Source organism: Salmo salar, chromosome ssa13 (genome assembly GCF_905237065.1).
Source record: "Salmo salar chromosome ssa13, Ssal_v3.1, whole genome shotgun sequence".
NCBI lineage: Eukaryota > Metazoa > Chordata > Actinopteri > Salmoniformes > Salmonidae > Salmo > Salmo salar.
Window position 1 is genome coordinate 82,559,876 of NC_059454.1, and position 23,002 is coordinate 82,582,877.

At 42.8% G+C, this 23,002-nt stretch overlaps 2 protein-coding genes across 7 annotated transcripts in view; one reads left to right on the forward strand and one right to left on the reverse strand.

Annotated features, from left to right (window-relative positions):
* Positions 1–1,580: 1,580 nt before the first annotated feature.
* LOC106567879 (guanine nucleotide-binding protein G(I)/G(S)/G(T) subunit beta-2) lies at positions 1,581–10,734 on the forward strand. Its single transcript, XM_045692262.1, has 10 exons — positions 1,581–2,464; positions 5,731–5,838; positions 6,147–6,185; positions 6,428–6,534; positions 6,678–6,741; positions 7,146–7,308; positions 8,047–8,113; positions 8,283–8,484; positions 8,677–8,893; positions 9,214–10,734. Exons 2-10 carry the CDS (start codon positions 5,782–5,784, stop codon positions 9,318–9,320), a joined length of 1,023 nt encoding a protein of 340 aa, XP_045548218.1. The 5' UTR covers positions 1,581–2,464; positions 5,731–5,781; the 3' UTR covers positions 9,321–10,734.
* Positions 10,735–11,786: 1,052 nt separating this feature from the next.
* The window catches only part of LOC106567878 (misshapen-like kinase 1), a 30,891-nt gene continuing 19,675 nt past the window's right edge, over positions 11,787–23,002 (reverse strand). For 4 of the 6 annotated variants that reach the window (XM_014137724.2, XM_014137727.2, XM_014137725.2 and 1 more), the window contains 16 exons: positions 21,418–21,497; positions 20,792–20,895; positions 20,580–20,680; positions 20,229–20,252; positions 19,885–20,036; positions 19,540–19,657; positions 19,266–19,382; positions 18,940–19,051; positions 18,478–18,633; positions 18,117–18,260; positions 17,724–17,858; positions 17,441–17,541; positions 17,161–17,310; positions 16,690–16,849; positions 16,452–16,591; positions 11,787–16,315 (listed from right to left, as the gene is read on the reverse strand). In XM_014137724.2, the coding sequence (XP_013993199.2) occupies positions 16,232–16,315; positions 16,452–16,591; positions 16,690–16,849; positions 17,161–17,310; positions 17,441–17,541; positions 17,724–17,858; positions 18,117–18,260; positions 18,478–18,633; positions 18,940–19,051; positions 19,266–19,382; positions 19,540–19,657; positions 19,885–20,036; positions 20,229–20,252; positions 20,580–20,680; positions 20,792–20,895; positions 21,418–21,497 (1,878 nt within the window). In that variant the 3' untranslated portion in view covers positions 11,787–16,231. The remainder of the gene's footprint in view (positions 16,316–16,451; positions 16,592–16,689; positions 16,850–17,160; positions 17,311–17,440; positions 17,542–17,723; positions 17,859–18,116; positions 18,261–18,477; positions 18,634–18,939; positions 19,052–19,265; positions 19,383–19,539; positions 19,658–19,884; positions 20,037–20,228; positions 20,253–20,579; positions 20,681–20,791; positions 20,896–21,417; positions 21,498–23,002) is intronic. The other 2 variants (XM_014137726.2, XM_014137723.2) reach the window with 1 other exon arrangement.

Consider the following 23,002-nt stretch of genomic DNA (forward strand, 5'->3'; position numbering starts at 1 on the left):
TATGCTTATGTGTAGTTAAGTAAGACATTTTTAGTGGCATGTATAATATTTGCATGCATGTGTATTTTCAATCTGTGGATGTATGGCTCCTTGTGTCCATCTCTTTGCTCAAGCCCTTGCTGTTGCTAGGCAAGCTATCCTCATTTACTACAGTCACTTATGGCCTGCAGAGGGACAGGGCAGGTGGGATATACCATTGCCTTACTTTGTGTAGGGGAAGGATGCTTGTCCCTGCCTATAATATTGCAGCCTCGCTGTTTCACTTCCTTGGATGTCCAAGCCCTATCACCCCTTTGTCTGACAGAGTGCACTGCAGCCAGATCCAGAGATGGTAGAGTCTACTGTATTCTGTTGAACTTCAAAGTACACCTTTCGACTTTTCCAATGACCTTTTGGAATACACTGACACACAGAGTGTCAACAAGAGCAAATCATGCATTCTCTTTAGATGTGTGTTGATCATTTACCTATCCACAGACTATGGCAGATCCCGACTCCCATTCAATCAAAACAAGTCACTAGATTTCTGGGGTCAGCCCCCCAAATCAGATTATGTTTGCTGAGAGTAAGCATACTTCTATCAAATTGAAATTGAGTTAGCTTTTTTGACTGATCGAGGGCCTAGGTAACCCCCCACCCTAGGGTCATTATTATAAATTATCATTAATGGTATGTTTGGTTAAACAATGGTCTGCTCTAGTCAAACCATGGGAATATATTTCTCAGGCCCATATGGCCATTTAGTACCAGCTGCTTGGTTCTGGTTTACTCCTGTCTTACAAATGCATTAAAATATAAGAATATAATTATTATGTATATATTGTGTGTGTGTTGTGTGGGTCTCTAAGTTCAATGACAGTTTAAAAATGCATTAGATATAAGAATAATGATTATGCATAATGTATTGTGTGTGTGTGTGTGTGTGTGTGTGTGTGCATGCACAGGCCTCTGACCTTTTTATCACACTGTAACCTTCACACAGTCTTTTGACAGTAAATAAAGAGCAAGGTTTAAAAAAAATCTGGACAGACAGAGGATTTAGAAATGAGCGGATTACTCACTATCATGAATATAAAACCATGGCTTGATAAAACCCCAGCTCTCACCAGTCTATGGCCTTGCTCTCTCACACTCACATCTGCTAATTATAAAATAATCCTTAGGTGTATAGCCTACATCTCCAGGGATAATACAGTGCTTCGGAGTAATTAGTCTACTATGAGGTATTAATTACACAAGTACTTTAATCAAAACGTGAAGGGGACGAAGTAAGAAATCTGCTATGAGTGATGAATTGAGGCGGATTGGAGCCACTTCAACGGTTTTGGTTTTCTAGGTGGGTGGGCTCTTGTAGTAATTTTCCTACAGTGGAAGTAGTTAACGCTATAAGTGCACACTGTACTGAGAGATATAGTCTTAGGCCTAATCAATAACTAAGACACGAAAAGGGTTTTCATAAAGGAGACAAATGCGGCCCTGTGATGTTCAAGATCTGCAGTAGATCGAGGACCATCTGAGAGTCATCCCACCCGTAGCCTATCCAGTAGACATCAGAGGGGGGTTCTAAAATGGTACAGTCTCTCCGAAATGGGTGTGGTTGAATCGTGCTTACGAGATCTAACGTTAGCAAGCGCAGACGGAGTGATTTAATCTGAAACTACGTTATTTTATTATAATACTGCAATTTAGAGCTTTGAATACAAGAACACCTCATGCGAATATGCATTAGGCCTATTGCATGTTTTTTTAATTTGTGTACCAATGGGTGGGTTTCCTGCTCCTCCGGCAAGATAGCCCAGTCGCTTTTAAAATATCATTTACATTTTTCTCTCAAGAGTTTAAGCCTCTGTGTTTGGCAGTTTATTTAATAATTCATTTTTTTGACGAGGAGGCGACGGTCATTACGAAGCGAGGGAGTGAGGGGAGAGAAGGAGGAGGGAGATATCCGCGAACTAGCAGAGGAGGAAGGAAGCGAGGATCACGAAAACCACAATCAAGAGAAAAACCTAGTCATAAAAAAAGCTATTTACTAATTTCATATGGTTCAATGCATTTTCTTTGATGCGTGGACAGATTGCAGTTGTGTTCAACCCGCTCCAACAAAGATGTTTTCGAGTTTATGAAGGTCTCGGGCGTAGAAAGGCAAACCATTCTGAAGAGGAAACGGGAACACAACAGCAGAACTCATCTTTTCAAGGGGTCCAGTCAAACGGAGATATGGTGTCTCTGTACTTCGATCTAATATTTATTTGATGTGTAGCCTACATTGGAGATTCACTGAGCAAAAATCTAGAGAAGACAAGGAGCAGAGAGGATATTGAAAATATCTGCATATTTCTGTCCCTATATTGTTTTCTTTTCTAAGGAAAAAGGGGCCAATAAACATCCCCAGCCTATTTGAAACATTAAATCCAGACTGTATTCGAGAAAGACTACCAACCTCATCGGAAACATTACCTAACAGGTAGCCATCCATTATAAAATGCTGTCAGAATTGTCATGGATGTAAGATGGCTGGATGATGTAGCCTACCAGTGATGGGCCTATTCATGACTAGGCTCATCATTTCGCTGAAATTATATTTCATCTGTATGTTTTGGTAGCCTAAATATAGACATATGGACGAATCTCCCCACTGTACCAAATGCTTTTCTATTTGCATATAGCATAACTTGCTGTACATTCTTGCGATAACCTATATTAACACAGGCAACCCCGTAAAGTGTTTGCATATTTAGCGGCTTGGAAAAATGACACGGTTGCCAGGGTGTCAGTGCCATTAACCGCGAATGCCAGAGGTTTACTGCTCGTGGAATTATGGCCTTAAATTCATCAAGTAGCCTAACAGCTACCTATATTAAGTAGCCTCCATACATTTGTGTGTACTGGGTAGGCTACTGTTGCTTGTAGTGAGGGAGTAGCCTAGCCGTCTGAGCTGCGCCCCAAGGCCGATGTAAGCAACCTATTTGTTGATGAGGGAGGGCTATTCTAGTGTCTATGCTGCAATTTGACCTTAAAGTGGATTTTACATTTTATGCAAGGAATTTATTTAGAATTCTATTATAGAAAATGATGCTGTAATGCACTCAATCCAATAACGCTAATATAATGTGCTTATTACTTTAGCACTCTTGGTTCGCTGTGAAATGTCAACCGAATAGACCAAGTAGGCTATCGTTTACTGTGCATGAACATAAGGGGTGGGGCCACACTGTATTTTGCATTATTTTCCAAATGAGAAGCAAGTCTTTGACCTATAGTTTAGGTAGCTTCTGTCTGTCAGTTGTCATGGGTAATATATTGTCTTGGAGAAAATGCTTAATAAGCTATTGTGGTGACATTGATGGCCACCTATTCAGCACAGGACACGTGCTGAGGTCCACAACCACGTATAGTCAATAAGGATAATTTACATCCAGCCCTGCCCTGTGTTTTGCATCATTTTATACATCTTTCAAAATGATTTTACTAGTGGACAAACACTTCTTGAACCAATTCTACCAGAAATGCTCCCTTAAAATGATGTTCTTGAGGGAGGGTTAGGAACTGGAACGTGTGTCCAGACAACAACGGATTGGGTTGGTGACTGCCTGGCAAGGTGGATTGCATTGCACATACTGTCCAGAAAGCATTGGGGAAAGGAGGAAACCAAAAAAGGGCCATTTGATGATGTCAGTGGGCGATGGTGGATCATCCCATCCCATGATGCCCAGTCCTCTCCTCTCCCACCCTGGTATCTGATGGTGATGCACCACCACCAAGCCCTCAGTGCTTTATTGGCTAAATGAGCAGCTGTGCCAGGAGACTGGGACCCACCAATTTCCCCTGGTCGCCTTCCATTAGTGCTGTGTGATCCATCAGGTTGGAGGTTCCCACCGGGAACAATGACCCAGTTAATTGCTCCTCTCCCTAGCCTAGTAGATGGTGATGATGTGGATGTTCCTGTTTGTTTGTGTATGTGGAGTTGGAGGCTTTTAATAACATGGCACATGTGATGTGAGTGTTAGGTAATGTTAACATTGAGGCACTGGGATTAGAGGAAATATGGAAAATGTATATTACCTGACACTGCTGTATGGGCAGTGTACCTGTCTGTGAATGCATCTTCCTTTTTAATATGCGTGTTTTACAAGTACCGGTACACCGCCACCGAAAGAGGTACAGTATCGACAGTGATGCAAATCGAATGTGCAAAGCAGAGTACAATGGCCAGAGGTATTTCATCAGTGTCGTAACGGATTTGAATAGGCCCACAAACTCATGCAAATACTAGTGGCCATTTTTGAATAGGATTTGAATGTGAAACCTCTCTCTCTCTTCGAATTCCCTGTGCATGTGATCAAAAACACATCTGTAGGGCTAATTATGTTGATATGGAAGTGTATGGTACAGCAAATATTGTTTTGGTGAATTTAAATAATACAAATAGGCCTACCATAGTATTTTCAGTCACATTCAACTGTGACGGTAACAATGGAGGTCTAGCGGGTGAAAAATGTAGTAATTTGGAAATGTTGTTTGTGATAATGCTAGTGTCAGCCGTTTTCAGTAGTGTATTTCACTAGATGATCGAGATCTTGCTGTAAAATAGTTTTCATTTGTTTTGATACTGCAGCTTGAACAATGTCATTTTGTGTCCACTAGAATCGACCATAATCGCGGCAATGTTGAATCATTAACAAGTCATTGTTAAAACATAGTAAGAGCCAGGTAATAACATAGTAATTATGCAAATATCCCACTTGCAAATTCCTTGAATGATAGCTATGCTAAATAGAGATTCAAAACTTTTTTGTTTTATTTATTCAAGTAGGTAAATTAGTTAAGAACAAATTCTTATTTACAATGACGGCCCACCCCGGCCAAACCCGCTGGGCCAATTGTGCGCTGCCCTATGGGACTCCCAATCACATCTGGTTGTGATACAGCCTGGAATCGAACCAGGGTCTGTAGTGACACCTCTAGCACTGAGATACTGTGACCGCTGTGCCACTCAGGAGCCCCCCTTTAGAACACAACACAAACACACATACATTTTGTTCAATGTGCTTGTAATGAATGATAAATGCCTGCCTGCCTGCAGTAATCCTAATCTTGTTTCTGTGCATTAAGTGGTTCATGGATATCAGAGAGAGCCCATTAAATGATGAAGCTCTCTCTCAGATTATACCAGATTACAGATTATTCTCCACAGTTAAACCAGACAAGGCTGTACTACCATAAATATACAGATTACAGAGCTTTACGTATCGTAGATGTGCTATGTTAGTAAACCGTGCACTTAAAATACTGAATTAACTATTATTTTATATGCCCAATTTACTCTGATTCTAGCTGCCGCTCTGCAGCCATGTTTGTGATGGTGTTAAACAACTAGCCTCCAGGTGAAATATGCCAAAATGATTATGATCAGATCAAACCCATTGATCAGGTTGAGACCAGCAGAGGACCACGAGACCTCTGATGTAGTTGGAGTCGATTACTCACCATGATAACACTGCAATCAAATCATGCAATCTGATACGCATGCCATGTACAAACATAGCGCATATTACATTACAAGCAGAAGATTGGTTTGTTCTGACGCAGGCACTGTCCATCATTCTAATTGGACATTTCTGCTCTTAGATGGAGTCCTAATTTTGAACTTGATATCTCAGTCTGGGCGATCTACATGAATGTTTTAAGTTTAAATTCTCATGCTGTTTTTCCATCCTTTGTTCCCACCAGGTGACTGACTGAGTGACAGAGGACTTCGACGAGGCCAGGGACCAATCCAAAATGAGCGAGCTGGAGCAGCTGCGTCAGGAGGCGGAGCAACTTAGGAACCAGATAAGAGTATGTGTGTCAGAGACTGTTACTGATCTGGGCACACATTTACAAAGAGTCCCAGAGGCTAGGCATGCTGATCTAGGATCAGTTTTGCCTTTTAGATTACAGGATATATCCTAGATCAGCAATCTTACTCTGAGACTCTTTATGATCTCAATGAAAGCAGTAAAACCATTGGGTTTAGAAGAGAAGGGGGTTGGTGGAAAAGGGAGTAGGCCTAACACACCATATTGAGAGGTGGGATATTTGCCTGGGTGAGATTGAGAGAGATTGCTAATGCTTGTCTAACCACTCTCTGTTTCTCTGTCTCTTAGGATGCCAGGAAAGCATGTGGGGACTCAACCCTGACACAGGTAAGTATCACACATACCCGCATAAAAGAGAGTATGGCTGTGTTTTGACAGCCAGCCCAATTCTCATCTTTTTTTCACTAATTTGTATTTTGCCCTATCAGATCAGCTCTGTAAAAGATCTGATGTGAAAAGATCTGATGTGCGAAAAAAGATCAGAATACAGGGCATTACATTGACACAGTAACCCTGTGATGAACTTGTCTTCTTTACATTGCTTTTCTGTGTGTTTGTGTGTCAACCAGATAACGTCAGGTCTGGATCCCGTGGGGAGGATTCAGATGCGGACGAGGCGCACTCTCCGTGGCCACCTGGCTAAGATCTATGCCATGCACTGGGGCACAGACTCTAGGTGGGTGTAACGTTATGCCAACCCATTAGGGGGCTTCTCCCTCTCTTCACACTCTCTCACTCATATACCACACATGGCAGTACAAAAGCGGTGCTTTTTTTGATGAGGTATAACACAATGGCTCTACCTTTTTGTCTCCGCAGGCTCCTGGTCAGCGCCTCTCAAGATGGAAAACTGATCATCTGGGACAGCTACACCACTAACAAGGTGAGAGCTGCACCCAAATAACAACATCTCCCCTGGTCTCACCAAGGGGCCTGGAAAGGTTGACTCACTCTCAGCAAACTAGGCAGCCTTCAGGGATTGGAAATGAAATGGGAGCTGACTGTGTGTTTTGACTCATCTCATACTTCTACTTACATCATAACCTACCAGAGTCACTTTGCCATTCAAACATTGTAAATTATATTATGCAATGGCTCCCCCTGAAAAGATCCCACAAATTCAATATAGAGGAAGCACAATGAACTACTATTCTGCTCCTCCTCTGTCTGGACGTGGACTTGGCTCTGGACTCCTGCCTGGCCCCGTTAATGATACTACTCTCTCCTTGTCCATGGCCATGCCTTTATTCTGTGACACACAGTGACCAACTCTTATCCCCCCTCCAGATGCATGCTATCCCCCTGCGCTCCTCCTGGGTGATGACCTGTGCTTATGCCCCGTCTGGTAACTACGTGGCCTGTGGAGGTCTGGACAACATCTGTTCCATCTACTGCTTGAAGACCCGCGAGGGTAACGTCAGGGTCAGCAGGGAATTACCCGGACACACAGGTGAAGAAGCATTACTACACACAAATACCTATGTGACTAAGCTTGAGTCATTTTGTGTTCATTTTTATTGAGGAATCATAGAAGTGTCTTAGCTAGGTTATGTGAGTTTATTTGAACCTCCCTGATTCTAACTTCCCCAGTGACACTACATATGGTTATGTATGCAGTTCACTTGAGTATTCCTACCTGTTCCCTGTCCCACAGGGATCCCCAGGTCCCAAACCCCTAAACAAGGAAGACTTTAATTCACATGGCTAATTAGTCACAGGGCAACACAATTATAACGAGCTGAGACATCAGCCAGAAAACCTAGTGAGTCCCTTAGCTGTGTTACAGCGCTAGCTCACCTGGGGCTTTTAAATTACTCACATTCGGGAGGACGAGTATTGTTGAAATGAAGTCTTACTCCTCGATCACACCTACAGCATCATTTCGTAAAATGGTACGCAGCATCATCTGGATATGTGTGCAACAAAAGTTCAACATTCACCTTCTGCTACCATTTCTGTCAAGTCGTCTACGCATACAGTCTGACGCATACGTTCAAGAAATCCAACGTATGCACAGCACAGAACGCACTGCAACTGCCTCTGCAACGCAGTGCTGCAAGGAAAACGCAGCGTTCCATTGGAAATGAATGTACTTCTGGTGTACCTAAATGTAATGAAGCTGTTGGTGTGATCGAGGCGTTAGTAGGAGCACCATACACCATACTAGATGTTTTTATTTGTGCTACAGGTTACCTGTCCTGTTGCCGTTTCATCGATGACAATCAAATCATCACAAGCTCAGGAGACACTACCTGGTGAGTCCTGATGGATCCGTAACCAAGGCTTATGGAGAATGCAAATATAAATATACTACATTATATTGTCTATACTGTAACTAGCTATGAGCTAGCCTAACCCTACACTCAAAATGATCTGACAGCAGTTGTTAAATCCAGTGGGTCGCTCTTCTGTTCTCTTACCCAGTGCACTGTGGGACATCGAGACAAGCCAGCAGACCACGGTGTTTTCGGGCCACAGCGGTGACGTTATGAGCCTGTCCCTGTCTCCAGACTTCCGCACCTTTGTGTCCGGAGCCTGTGACGCCTCCATTAAGCTGTGGGACATCAGGGACAGCATGTGCCGACAGACGTTCACGGGCCATGAGTCTGACATCAACGCAGTCTGTGTGAGTGTGCTGACCTGCTTTCTGGTTCATGTCATGGCATTAAGCCAGGAAACCATACTCTAAGACATGTCACCGTTCCCAAAGTCCTTCATGTTAGCTGCACTAGCTAATTCTGAATGTCTAATGTACCTAATGCTAGCTGATCTAACCCATGTCTGTCACTCCCTCTCTCTCTCTCTCTCTCCTCTACAGTTCTTTCCCAACGGCAGCGCCTTTGCCACCGGCTCCGACGACGCCACCTGCAGGCTGTTTGACCTGCGCGCCGACCAGGAGCTCAGCCTGTACTCTCACGACAACATCATCTGTGGCATCACCTCCGTGGCCTTCTCCCGCTCCGGACGGCTGCTGCTGGCCGGCTACGACGACTTCAACTGCAACATCTGGGATGCCATGAAGGGAGATCGAGCAGGTCAGTGGGGTGGTGTAGTGGGGTGGAGTAGGAGCAAGCTGCTGTCTTTTAACTGGCAGCCATTGTTGTATAGTTGTGTCTGGCAATGCATCAGACCCGAGACTGAAAACAACTGATAACTTAAAAGGGAATGTTATATCTTCTAATTACATTGAGATGTTAGACTTCAATTCACAAGCTGATCTCGGTCAAATGTAATTCAACCCTCTAAGGGATCCGTGTGTTAACAGTTCAGGGGTATTTGAAGATGGTGGATTGATGAGATAGCTAACCAGGACACCATATGATAACACTTGTTTGTTTGTCCCTCTCCGTGTCAGGAGTGTTAGCCGGCCATGACAATCGCGTGAGCTGTCTAGGTGTGACTGATGATGGCATGGCGGTGGCCACTGGGTCCTGGGACAGCTTCCTCAAGATCTGGAACTGACAAGTTACCTGAGCCATGCACACACACACACACACACACACACACACACACACACACACACACAGAAACACACATTACACACACACACACACACACACACATAGACACATACATACAGAGACACACACACACACATACCCACACGCAAACACAATATTGATCATACAAAGTATTCACATCTCACATTTTGGTACACATAGTTTGCACACTGTATTCACACTGTACGTAAAGATGTACACATACACACATACACATTGAAACATTGTACATAATATATATATATAACGCCAATTAGGTATGAGTTTACACAGACACACAAATGCCACTTGCAATTGTACATGTTACCAATCACATTGTATGCAGGAAGAGTCCACCAGAATTACAAACAAATGCCCACACTACCCACAACAGATATATATGTACACAGTACACACACAGTTATGATACATTTGTAATTGGAACTACCATAAAAGACGTGACCAAATTCAATAAAATCCTGACATATGCTAAACTAAAACACGCATTTGAAATGTCACAAATTACCAGATTTTTCAACACAAATGTGTTCACACACACACACACACACACACACACACACACACACACACACACACACACACACACACACACACACACACACACACACATACTTTAAGTGCATACACACATACATGCACACACAAACATATAAAAATATATACATGCACACACATCTACAGTACATGTTTATTTCTGAGCGAAACTCCAACCCTTGAACTAAATGGGGGAGACAATTCTGTTTTTCGTTTGTTTACTCAAGTCCCAAATATCCTTAAATCTGATTTTCTGTGCTACAGTAGGTTTGTGTGTCTCTGTAACAGGGTGAAAAAAGTCACAGTTGAAGGAATAGAGAGTGATGGGCTGGAAAAGCATGATAATAAGTGAATCCAATAACACTCAAGACACTACAGACAGGGAGATAGATAGATAGAGAGCAGAAAGAATGCCCACAGTGACACTGTTAAAGGAAAATCAAGATAAACCATCAATTCTCTCTAGTTTCTTCTGGCTCAAACAAAATGCTATCATGTAGTTACTGTTTTTATAGATATGTACACCCACATATATAAGTAAATATATGATCGTTTTGATTTTGATGTTTTTGTTGTATTAATTTTTTACGCCTATTTTATTCATGTTTTCCCTGTGTGCCTCAGATACACTTTAAGGATAATTAATAGAGAATAATGATGAAATTAAACTAAATGAAATCAATAAAATGAGAGATTCATAAGGTGAGCGAGATTATCAAGAGACAACTCTCAAATAAGCAGGGGGCAATATTCATACTTTGACTTTGTCAATATATTATGTCAACTTTATGATGGTATACATTGTACATACTATTAATAAATACACGTAGCCTCTCTTGCCAGTTTTGGCCAGTTGTGTGTACTTCTTTTTTAACATTGTAATTTGTGTTTAAAACCATGCATGCTAGTTTTCAAGGGAGATATATGGGGATCCTGTTCAGCACACAACTTGAACATAAACAGTGAATTTTACATGCTTTGATGACCCAATTTAACCTTGATGAAACCTACCTGATGTCCAGATTTGTGCTCTAATTTCGCAACATACTACTTACTATAGACTGATTAATGATATAAATAGTTACTGGTCATTTTTAGAATGGTCAGATAATGTATTCATGTTGCGTTCCGATTCTCTACCCTTTTTCCAGAAGTGTGCACCCGTTCACTCCCCCACATGGGGATTGGATTGGTGCATACCAAGACCAGAGGGAGTTCCCAACAATGGTTTATATATACACTAGATGATAACCTGTTTTGAAGCCACTGTACCTCCATCTTGGCACACCCAACCACTGTAAAACATATTTTGGAAGCTAAAGAAATGCATTTATTTAACGTCTAAATTTGTATTGACAAGTTTATTATATTAGATGCTTTAACGCATACTTATATGTGAGCTAAAGATATTAAAATGTTTTCCTTAAAGTATAATTGTTTAATGTTCTGTTACTGTCCCCACTACAACATTATTTAAATACGTAATTTTGTCCTTGAAACATTTAATTGAAATACTGTAGAATTCCTTTCATTCATTTGGACTGCTTCATCTGGAGTGCCAATATGGCCGACCAGTGGCGTCAAAGCATCTCATTCGCCAATGCATAGCATCAGCAATCCAGGGTTTATATACATCACTGGTTTCCACCATGTTCTTTAAACCAGTCTATTCCTTTTAATTCCACAAGGTGGAGTATAAATCCACACTTCAGGGAAATGGTTGAATATTGGACCGCAAGCCTGGTAAATGTGTCTGTTGGAGTGAAGTCCTGCATGATGGTGGTTGGGAACTGGAGGCCATATATACAACACATGCTTAGCCCATTCTCTCATTGGATTCATTGTTCCTCATGCTTTACACCCAATCTATGAATAAAGAAACTATTATAGACCGTTTAAGATGAGATCAATATAGCTTTATTTTTCAAACAATTCTTCATCAAGACATTTACAGACTCATGAGTTCATTCAACACAATCTTTTAAAATATTAAAGTTCATCAGTCTATTTAATACAATCTGAAGTTAACCCCTCAAAACAGAAACACTAAACAAACATGGTAAAAGACATTTCATTTCTCAAAAACAAGAGATTGAAAAAGAAAAAGTAGAAGAGATTATAGACCCATCCAAAGATATCAGCTTTTTCAGCTTTCAGACTTTCACCTGTACTGATTCCCACAACAAGCACCTATTAAAAATCACAAATCCATTCATACTTTAATCTTATTCTACAAGAACCAAGATTTCGTTGTACAGCAGGGTTTCCCAAACTCGGCCCTGGGGCCCCCCCTGGGTGCACATTTTGGTTTTTGTCCTAGCAGTACAGAGCCGATTCAAATAACCAAATCATCAAGCTTTGACTATTTGAATCAGCTGTGTAGTACTAGGGCAAAAGCCCTGTGGTACAGTATTACTATATAATATATGTGAATGGAGTGTCTGATTAGTGTGTGACTACATTGGGTGGAGCAGGTCATTGCCTCAATAGCAAGAGGCAGGTAATAAAACACTACACAGAAGCAGGAAACCCACCCAACTGTTTATCATGTATTATAATTTATCATTCATTTATTGATCCTCCTCATACTTCATCATAAAGGCAATTACTGGATAAACGCATTAATGCAAAACTAGCATCACAACTGTTAAAGTGATGTTTGTGTATTATGCTGACTGTGGATTACAAGGTATATTTTCTTGGGATTAAGACAAAAAAAAACAGATTAAGCAATATATGGATAGCTCTCAATTATGAGACACAGACAAACAGTCCATCTTACATTCAGTTTGCTAAAGGCCACGATAAACACCCTCCCACCAAAGTCACACAGACAGAGACAGCAGAGAATCCAACTTAACACTCATATTGCTTATGAAGGAGAAGTGTCAACGTTTGATATGGCAAGGACAGCCTTCGTGATATGCCTGTTTTGTGGGGCTGAAAAATTCGATTCATGTAACAAAGCCCATTTTACTGTTACAACTTTGTCGTAACACTACACTTGACTGATACTTTATATTTAGGATGGACAATAGAAATGTTGCTATACAAAAATTAGATGGCTCACTTGATGACAAATTGTTGACCCTCTCCATCCACCCACCTTTCTGTCTCAGCTGGTTACTCCTGCATCGAACAGTACATGTCCTCAATAGACTGGTCACTTCATCTCAACCAACAGTATGACTACTAGTTAGGCTGTATCAAGAGGAATCTGTAATCCACTGGAAATACATGCAGCTCAGCCATCACTCTCATGCATCTGTCACACCCACCAAAACAGTCCAAACATTCAGTCTTAACGTACACACCCACATTCATAGCCTTCCCCTCTCTACTGTAGATTAGAATACATTGTGCTTAGATTAATGAATATACCAGACAGTAAAGTACGTTATAGAAATCTGTTTTACAGATATACATTCATTTATTTAAATCTCTCAATATCATTTACATATCCTTTAATAAAATAGTCCTTTCAGAATATATTAAGTTGGTTACTTTCTCACTGCATCTCACCCAGTCCACACACACTTGACCACCAGCAAAAACCTGCTTCTTTATCTCCATGTTTCTAGCCCCTCTAACACCACATAACAAAACCCAGGTCACTGGCTTCAGTTTCATTTGAACATATGAAATACTATTAAACTATTCGCAACAAATGTGAAGTAGCATATGGCTTTTCTATGGTATTTTGGCCCCTCTCCCACTGTCTAGAGAACCATCATATCAAGAGAGATGCATTTTTATAGGCATATCATTTTCTACATTCCAAATTGGTTTGCTGCCATCAACTGCACATTCTCCCTGTGCCTATATTCTAGTCACATGAATGTGTCATACAAGCAGATTGTATGCATTGAATGAAATGAACGCTGGTTGAAATTCTCTAGAGAATGTTTCCTCCTCCACATGGTGGCAACAGATACAGTCCCTGTAACTGGTGAGTCCATTCAATGTTTAAAGAGCAGTAGTTAAACATTGCAGTTATTATTACAAAATTAAATATAATCATTGACAATGTAAAACATTAAAAGTTGTTGAAACATATTGGGACGTTCTGGTTTCTATTTAAGTGCACTTATTTGGCACAGAACACCATTCTTAACGAGGGATGCAACTATTAATTATTTTGATCCGTCTGTCAGTAACACCTCTTCTTCATGAAGTTCAGAGTTAGAAGATTGAGTGGAGGGTCATATTCACCCCCCCCCCGTTCCCTACTCCAAGGCACTGCTTAAACTGTAAACATGGCAGTTTGGCTAACTAAGATAAGAGGACTTTTTCACAGCTGCCAGAGCTACTCGTTGAGTGTGTGTAAAATGTGACATTTGCGATATCAGTCACAAATGGCACACAGATGATATTGAATGCACTAGCCTAGAGAAAAACTATTCTAAGAATTGATACTGAATTGTGATACAGGATGAATTGCTCAGATATGTGCATGCAAGCATGCTCACATAAGAGTAAAATATAGAAATTGTAACTGTACTAAAAGTGTCAATCAATTATGTTCTTTACTCCCTTATATATTTTAATATATATTTAATGTTATAATATTTACTAAATATATTTATAATATATATAATTCATTTAGCATAAACTACATAACATACCCACAGCTTAAGCATTTCCCCTGATCTCTAAAAGAATCAAAACAGATTCATGTATGTCCAGAGGACAATTGGGAACTTTGGTAGGGAAAACAATAGCAAATACACTATATTCAACAACTTGTTGCCTTACAACTAGTTTAGTAAGATGATAAATGAAAGTGCCCAATGAGTTTGAGTCCTCTGGTTCAGTATTGCAGAGACAAATATGCCACAAAACTGGGCCTGCTAAAGAATCAGTCAGTGGATTTCAACACTGGCTCAAGAATCACACAGCTATTGCTTGGAACCACACTGATCGTTCAGTATTATCCACTGCAGCCCTATCCCTACAAACCAACATCTCCGAGTACAAACATAACAAGATCCATACCAATGAACATAATATACATCGATAACAGAGGTTACAGAGAGAGTAGATCTAGCAAGAGGGAACTATTTTTCACTGGATTACAGCCGCCAGCTGAGAGCCTGAACCCCAGCACTATCCCCCAGGTAAGGATCATGGACACCTGCTGCCATTATAATATTCTAACAAGCACATCACTCGCTCACCCAATTCCTTTGTCCTCTATATTACTGTCACATCAAAAACCTTCATACTTCATCACCCCTCGACCCCCACATCGTAAGTCACCTCACTGCCTAACTCTGGTACATTTTACACATAACAAATTAATTCAACCTAAACTCCCCTTTCTGAACAAGAACTGCACTAGAACAGCATATATATTGCAATATAACGGCAATATAACAGTAGAGAGTAAAAGTAAGAATGCCAGTTAGGCTAATACCAAATACAGAAACAGTACAGATAATATCAATTGTTTGCAGCGATATTGTTTAAATTCTTGACAAGAGAAAAGTTTAATATCTTAAGTCTGTTCGATAGGCTCCTAAAATGGTAAATAGCTCCGTCCCCGATATGAAACACGGGGAGAATAAAGAAATAGAAAGCATGACACTAGAACACAGCATTTTACCAGGACCCGAATGTTACCATGTTCACATAATGGATAGTCGGTCTTCCTAGGTTTTTTAAAACCTCCTTTCAAATTTTTTTTTTTTTTAAAAACATGAAATCGAGTTTTAATCAAATACCAATTTTTCTTTTTGAATGATGAATTTAACAATTAAATCATAGGGAATCTGAAGCTTAGCATTTTGAGTGTTGCAACAATACTTCAGGGTGTGCCAGCGCAGTGTATATATCAGGTCAGTGGCCCACCCTGAATGGAGGCGTTATATACACGTCATGTATATGACTTCAATCTACCCATGTTCTCTTCCATTTAAACATGTTAGATACTAGCTATTTACAATTCAATCTTGACTTATATTGGCTGAATCTTGCTTTCTTTAAAATGTATTTCACCAGGAATTGAATGTTTTTAACATACCCCCAATAAGAAGGAACTAACCACGGTAGTTACAACTAAACACAGGCGCACCAAGTGACTGAGGTACAATAATACAGGACAAGTATATACAGTACAAAGTAGAGATATTACATTAGAAGCCTGTAGTGATGTATCATAGGTAGGTACCATTCCAGAGGGAGATCAATCAGATCAGGGGAGACAGAAGATGGCAGGTGAGATGGACTCTGTCGTGAAGATTTAGGCTGGAATGGATTTACAGTATGCTTGTGTGTTGGCGAGCGCGCGCGTGTGTGTATATATGTGTATGAGTGTTTTGTGTCTGGGACTATGTCGCTTCACCAGTTCATGATGCAGTTCCTGTTCAGGGTCATGAAGTAGACCTGGCTGCTGCCTCCGGAGCGCACCGAGGCAAAGAACACCTGAGACACACATTAACAAGACATTAGGCTTACTACTCATATTCAATGAGACCCCATGTGAACAGCTGTACATACCGGAGGCATAAACATAGATCACTTAAGTGATATTTTGAATACCAATGTGTGTGTGACCCACCTTGTCATTCCTCTCACAGAGAAACTTGAGCCTCTGGGCTCTCTTGTGCATGAAGACTCCGTCCAAATGGCCTGTCTCTACAGCACGGATCTCTATGGCCTTCTCTCCCCAGCCCATGATCTGGTTAGAGCAGATATGTGCTGCACACAGGAGAGAGAGAGAACTCAGAACATGCCAATTTCAAGAGAAAGAAGTGTGTGTGCGCCTGTGACTGCGTGCAGGTACACATGCGCCATACCAACGGAGGTGGGCATCTCGCCCCACTGCAGCACCACATCTTTGATGATGCGTCCGTAGGTGTTGACGTAGACTCCCTCGTCCTCGTAGCACAGCAGCATCTCCATGCCGTCTGAGCTGGGCAGGAACACGATGGCATGGGGCATTATCTGGATCTGGATCTGGGGACACACACCGGGGCGAAGGACTAGAATCTTGTTTTACCTAACACAGTTGATGCACTGATTCTAAGTCGCTCTGAATAAGACTGAAGTGATTAAAATATTAAATGCATGTAAATCTTGAAAGAAAGTGGTAGAATCTGTGAGGAGGTTTTCACATCGATACCTTTCGGGTCTGGGCGTCTAATCAATGAAACTTATGTTATTCATGTTTTATAGATATTTTAGGTGTGAATTAAGTCCAAAGCTTTATTTGATTTGGAAGAATTTGTCTGCGTGCGTCTTGTCCCATGAGGAACTCCTCCACTCACATGCACTGGGATGTAGATGTCATAGTTGTTCCCAGAGTCGACATCGATAGCGTGGAAGCCAGCACTGGAGCCGTAGATGACCTTCAACCTCTGTCCTTCCTCCACTGTGAGGTCAACCAACTGGGGTCTGTGGGGCAGGTCACCAAAGGACTAGAGGAGAGTGACAGAGGCAAAGAGAGAGGAGAACATGGGGTGTTTTGAATGTTGTTCTGGTCGACTGGCTGAGGGGAAATAGAACTCCTGGCATTTAGAACAATGAGGCAGGAAAGGTGAGACCTACCTTGAAGGCCATGAATTTGTGATAAGGCTTGGGAGCCCAGGCGTATACCTCCACCGCGTTCTTCATAGCTATCACCAGGAACTTGATCCTCTCATATTTCACTAGACACATACAAAGCGGGATTAGAGCCATTATGTGACGCTATAAATAAACAGTGCCAAAAAGGAAAAACCAAATGTGTAAATATACATTGTTAGAAAAACTGAATGCATTGATAATAGATACAAGGTTCAATAATGGGTCACATCACTGTTACTCCCGTCTCCTCCCTTCCTTTACTCACCCACTTTGTAGTGGACACATCCCTCCATCTCCCCTACGGTGGTCCAGCCCTGCTTCTTCTCCACCTCCGGGTCATTGTGGAGGATCTTGTTCCTCAGCCAGGCCAGGTAGTACACACGCACCTTGTTCTTCTTACCTGGGATGGACACACACACACACACACACACACACACACACACACACACACACACAGTGGATAAGGGGCTTAGTAGCAACAGGTGGAGTTTGATGCACAGGTCCTTTTCCACAGGTTTATTAACTGAAGTGAAACGTTCAGAACGTCGCAGATAGAAATGCTAAAGTTAGAATCCTGTTAGCTCTATCTGAAGGTTTTGTGACGTTGCACTCTCCTAAACAGAACCCAGGTGAGTGCAGAGCAGTACTAATCAATCACCTGATATGGTGATGAGCAGGTTGAGTCCCTCCAGGACGTCCATCTGTTGGAACCTGCGGGAGTTGATGAGGGAGTAGACCTTCCCCTGACCACTACGGTCCAGCAGCTTCAGACCGTTCTCTGTCCCCACCAGCAGGTTCACACCTGGGGACCACACACACACGCTTAGATACAAATATCCCCCTTAATGCAATCAATCAGGACGTACAATGTGTGAGAAATGTGATACTCAAGCCGGGTGGAACAAAGCGTGTTACATGTGGTCATTGAAATACATATCATTCTATGTTTCATTTGAATTCTGTGGCTCATATGATTAGAGTGTGGGCTATAGCCAAGACCAGTGTGCCGTCTGTCTCACCCCAGAGAGCAGCACAGAGGATCTCAGAGTTGAACCTCTTCTTGTACTTGCGGATCTCGGGGGTGTCGCTGTGGGGGCGTGTGTTGGTGGGGTTCACGTTCACCATGGAGCCTTTCCTCACCTCCATCTTCAGCTGCTCAAACCTGGAGCCCAGGCCTGGACACAGCAGGAGTAGAGTTTAGAGGGAGGAGAGAAACACAAGCCGTAGTTCTCTATGAATGCTAAAACTTCCTTAAGGGAATGATATTGAATCAAGCTACTGTGGGCAACTGCTGCCGTCCTGCATTGTGAGACATTTCCATGACTTAGATTTATCAACAGCAGTAAGTAAGAGATGCTGATGATTGTGAGCAGAGTACTGAAAATAGAGGGAGTAGAATAGGAAACTAGGTATGTGAAGGTATATAGGGGAACCTCATTTAACCCCTTATGATAATGACCAGTTCTATTGTCTGTACTTACTGCCCAGAGAGATGGCATCCACAGGGCCTGGTGGTTGGTACATGCCCAGGTCGACAAAGGTGGTGAAGGAGGACTTGCCACTTGATGCCTTGACTAGACCCCTGGACTGATACTGGGGGAAACAGGAAGGGAGTGAGAAATACCACTGGTAATGGGGTTTATGCCAGAGAAACATGTACATGGAGAGACAGATTGACAGTCAGAGACAGTCTGAGAGACAGTCTGAGACAGTCTGAGACAGACAGACGGTCAGACAGAGGGTCAGACAGACAGGGGTCAGACAGGTGGTCAGACAGGTGGTCAGACAGGTGGTCAGACAGACTTACATCATAGACAGAGTCTTTCCCAGGAGAGGAGTGGGAGGCGGAGTCAGTGGGGGAGTGGGAGGGCTGCACCACATCAGGCAGGTTGGTGTATCCATTGTGGCTCCGCTTCTCTGGTGTCTGCCGGGCAACGGGGACAAACCACAGTCAAACTCCAAACACAACCGCTACATAAGAGTAAGCTGACCACCCACACACCCCCTCATGTCAGTCCTATAGGTGTGTGTTTAATGCAGATTAGTCCAGTAGGCTACTTCCTGAGAGACAGATGACTCACCTTCTGCACCAGCATGGTCTGATCCCCGTAGCCTCCAGCCTGCCCCTCCTCCCCTCCCTCCCCCTCTTCCTCATGAACCACCATGGTGTTGACTGAGTCAGAGTCTGCATCCCGGGGACTAAAGAAAGACAGGAGAGGAAGTCAGGGAGGAAGACGGGAAGGAAACAGAGGAAGGTGACAGAGCAGTGTGCAGTGGAGGATATGGAGTGGACAGGAAAATAAAAAGACAAGGAATGGTCAGGCTGGCGGTAAAAGTGGACAATGGGCTTTCAATAACATTAAGTAGCGATGTCTCTAAAAAGCAGTTCCTGTTTATCTGTGTGCCTCTCCCACCCTGGTACTGACCGGTCTGTGGGGCTGTCCTCCTCCTCATTCCCCTCTCCACTCTCACTCTCCTCACTGCTCTCACTGCCTTCTGAGGATGAAGAGTAGTCGTTGGCCTTCACCGGAGGTCTGGGCTGCTCCTCAGGGCGCTCCTTAGCATACAGCCCATGGTCCTGAACACAAACAGGCACACGCAGACGACACAGACACGCAACAGACATTAGGGAAGCATAGAGCTGGGCGTTTCCTCAATAGTTAACATACTTTGCCAGCATACCAGGACTATGGCAGGCTTGTGTAACTTAACACAGCAGCCTGACATAGTGGAAGCAAAAACATATCACAGCACACACAGAGATACTAACCTCTCCTATTGCTCTCTTGTAACTCTGTGCATTGGAAGAAGCAGTGGACAAACAGGGAAGTGAGTGCAGAGGAAAGGGTGTTATCAACAGGTACAGAAAATAGGATCATAAAAAGAGAGCAACTGTTAGTGCAGGTGTCAATATCCAGTTCTAGGGATTGGGGAGTGAGTACAGATATTACAATAGTGCAGAATAGTCAGTGAAGAGAGCAATATAGATTTCTACAAGTGATAAGCTTAAAATAAGATGAGTCTGAACAGCTGAGAAGAGATAAGGGTGTATAAAGTGTTGTCTGATTATCCATCACGCAGTGTTCAGAGTGGGGGGGGGTTACAGGTGAGGGGTACTTACAGCAGGGCGACTGGGGCGGGACGAGGTGCGAGACTCCCCTGGTTTGTGCCCCTTCATGCGCCCGTCATGGCCTAGTATGGAGGAGTCCATTTTGGAGGAGCCTGAAACCAACACACTAAATATCACATCATTGTTGGGGTTTGCTTTCATTTGGTAAGAGGGATCAAGAGATGGAGAGAGAAGCAGAGTCAGCAACAGTGTGATTTACTCACTGAGTATACGGTGCCTCTCCAGAGAGCCAGTCTGGGGCAGATTGGATACAAGGTGCATGCCATCTCCTCTCTCCCAGCGGTCGTTGCGGCTGAGGTCTGGGTTGCTGTTAAGGAAGACACCAAATCAGTTATCTGGCCTCAGCAGTCAATATCATAACTGTGTCATGATCTACCATCATTCATGTGTCATGATTAGAATCAGAGTAATCTCCCCTGACAGACATTTAAAGGCAAATCTGGGAGACAGGGAGTAAAACAGTTTCTGATGGGTGTGTTGAAACACGGTGAGCTGATTATTTTGATGAATCACGATATCCCAGATGTGTTGCTTAGAGTGGGAACAGGGATTTTAGCCACAACTCTAATAAACACTGCTTACATGTGAAATATTAGTGGAAAACATCAGATACCTCCATGTTGTCAGCATGCAGCAAAACATATTAATAAACACAGGTGGACTTTCTGGAGAAGGAAGGAGGGACTGGGCTTTGGCAGAGGGAGGCACGGACTTTGTTGAGACAGATTGGAAAGTGTTTTCCTCCAGAACCTAAATCAAGTAGTGGGAAATTGTGCGTTCTTGACACCGAGATTAGACAGAGTAGCTCAAATGTGTCCGCCTGAGTTACCTGGCTCTGACTGGATGCCTGATGCCAGACGAGAGGTTGGTGTTGAGAGCTGTGGCAATGGAGGCTGTCCTCTGGGGAATCTGGGAAAGATACAGTGAAATACCACATTAACATATAGATCTATATGCCCTTTAGAGAGCTCCAGACTGCGACCATTTAGTCACATTTTGTGACCCCTCGACTTGGCTGTGCGAGTAAAAAAATTTATTCTACATGGTCGCTTCACTCAAAACGTCTAAAACCATGATTTGGTCAAACAGTAAAGCACATTATCCTTATGATTCCTGTAATTAAAGTGTCTGCCTGCCCCTGTAAACTGGGGCCTGCTGCTGTGTCGAGGGGGGAAAAAAAATGCCACGGGAGAATTCTTTCTGATTGTATAAGATTTCAAAATCCAATTGCGGGGAAAACACAGCTATCCGGTTGTCACGGTCAAAGAGGTGGTTCTCAGCTTTCTGTAGTATAATTTATATTTCTCAACTCTGAGCTCAATAGCAACTATTTTACAACCAAGATAATTCAAATCAAATTTTATTAGTCACATGCGCCGAATACAGTAGGTGTAGACCTTACAGTGAAATGCTTACTTACGAGCCCCTAACCAACAGTGCAGGTTAAAAAAAGTATGAATAAGAACAAGAGATAAAAGTAACAAGTAATTAATGAGCAGCAGTAAAAAATTTGAAAATATACATGTAGGTAGAGTTAATTAAAGTGTCTATGCATAGATCACAACAGAGAGTGGCAGTGGTGTGGAGAGGGGGGGGCAATGCAAATAGTCTGGGTAGCCATTTGACTAGATGTTCAGGAGTCTTATGGCTTGAGGTTAGAAGCTGTTTAGAAGCCTCTTGGATCTAGACTTGGTGCTCTGGTACAGCTTGCCGTGCGGTAGCAGAGATAACAGTCTATGACTTGGGTGACTGGTGTCTGACAATTTTTAGGGCCTTCCTCGGACACCGCCTGGTATAGAGGTCCTGGATGGCAGGAAGCTTGGCCCCAGTGATGTACTGGGCCGTTTGCACTACCCTCTGTAGTGGCTTGCGGTCGGAGATTGAGCAGTTGCCATACCAGGCAGTGATGCAACCAGTCACGATGCTCTCGATGGTGCAGCTGCAGAACCTTTTGAGGATCTGAGGACCCATGCCAAATCTTTTCAGTCTCCTAAGGGGGAATAGGTTTTATCATGCCCGCTTCACGACTGTCATGGTGTGCTTGGACCATGTTAGTTTGTTGGTGATGTGGACACCAAGGAACTTGAAGCTCTCAACCTGCTCCACTGCAGGCCCGTCGATGAGAATGGGGTCGTGCTCAGTCCTCTTTTTCCTGTAGTCCACCATCATCTCCTTTGTCTTGATCACGTTGATGTCCTGGCACCACACAACCAGGTCTCTGACCTCCTCCCTACAGGCTGTCTCGTTGTTGTCGGTGATCAGGCCTACCACTGTTGTGTCATTAGCAAATTTAATGATGGTGTTGGAGTCGTGCCTGGCCGTGCAGTCATGAGTGAACAGGGAGTACAGGAGGGGGCTGAGCACGCACCTCTGAGGGGCCCCTGTGTTGAGGATCAGCGTGGCGGATGTGTTGT

What these genes read in the sequence shown, in the direction of transcription:
- LOC106567879 (XM_045692262.1), top strand. Translation starts at nt 5,782, where the DNA reads ATGAGCGAGCTGGAGCAGCTGCGTCAGGAGGCGGAGCAACTTAGGAAC. An exon ending in AGCTCAGGAGACACTACCTG is followed by an intron (nt 8,114 to 8,282) that starts GTGAGTCCTGAT and finishes TCTCTTACCCAG; the next exon opens with TGCACTGTGGGACATCGAGA. An exon ending in CATGAAGGGAGATCGAGCAG is followed by an intron (nt 8,894 to 9,213) that starts GTCAGTGGGGTG and finishes TCTCCGTGTCAG; the next exon opens with GAGTGTTAGCCGGCCATGAC.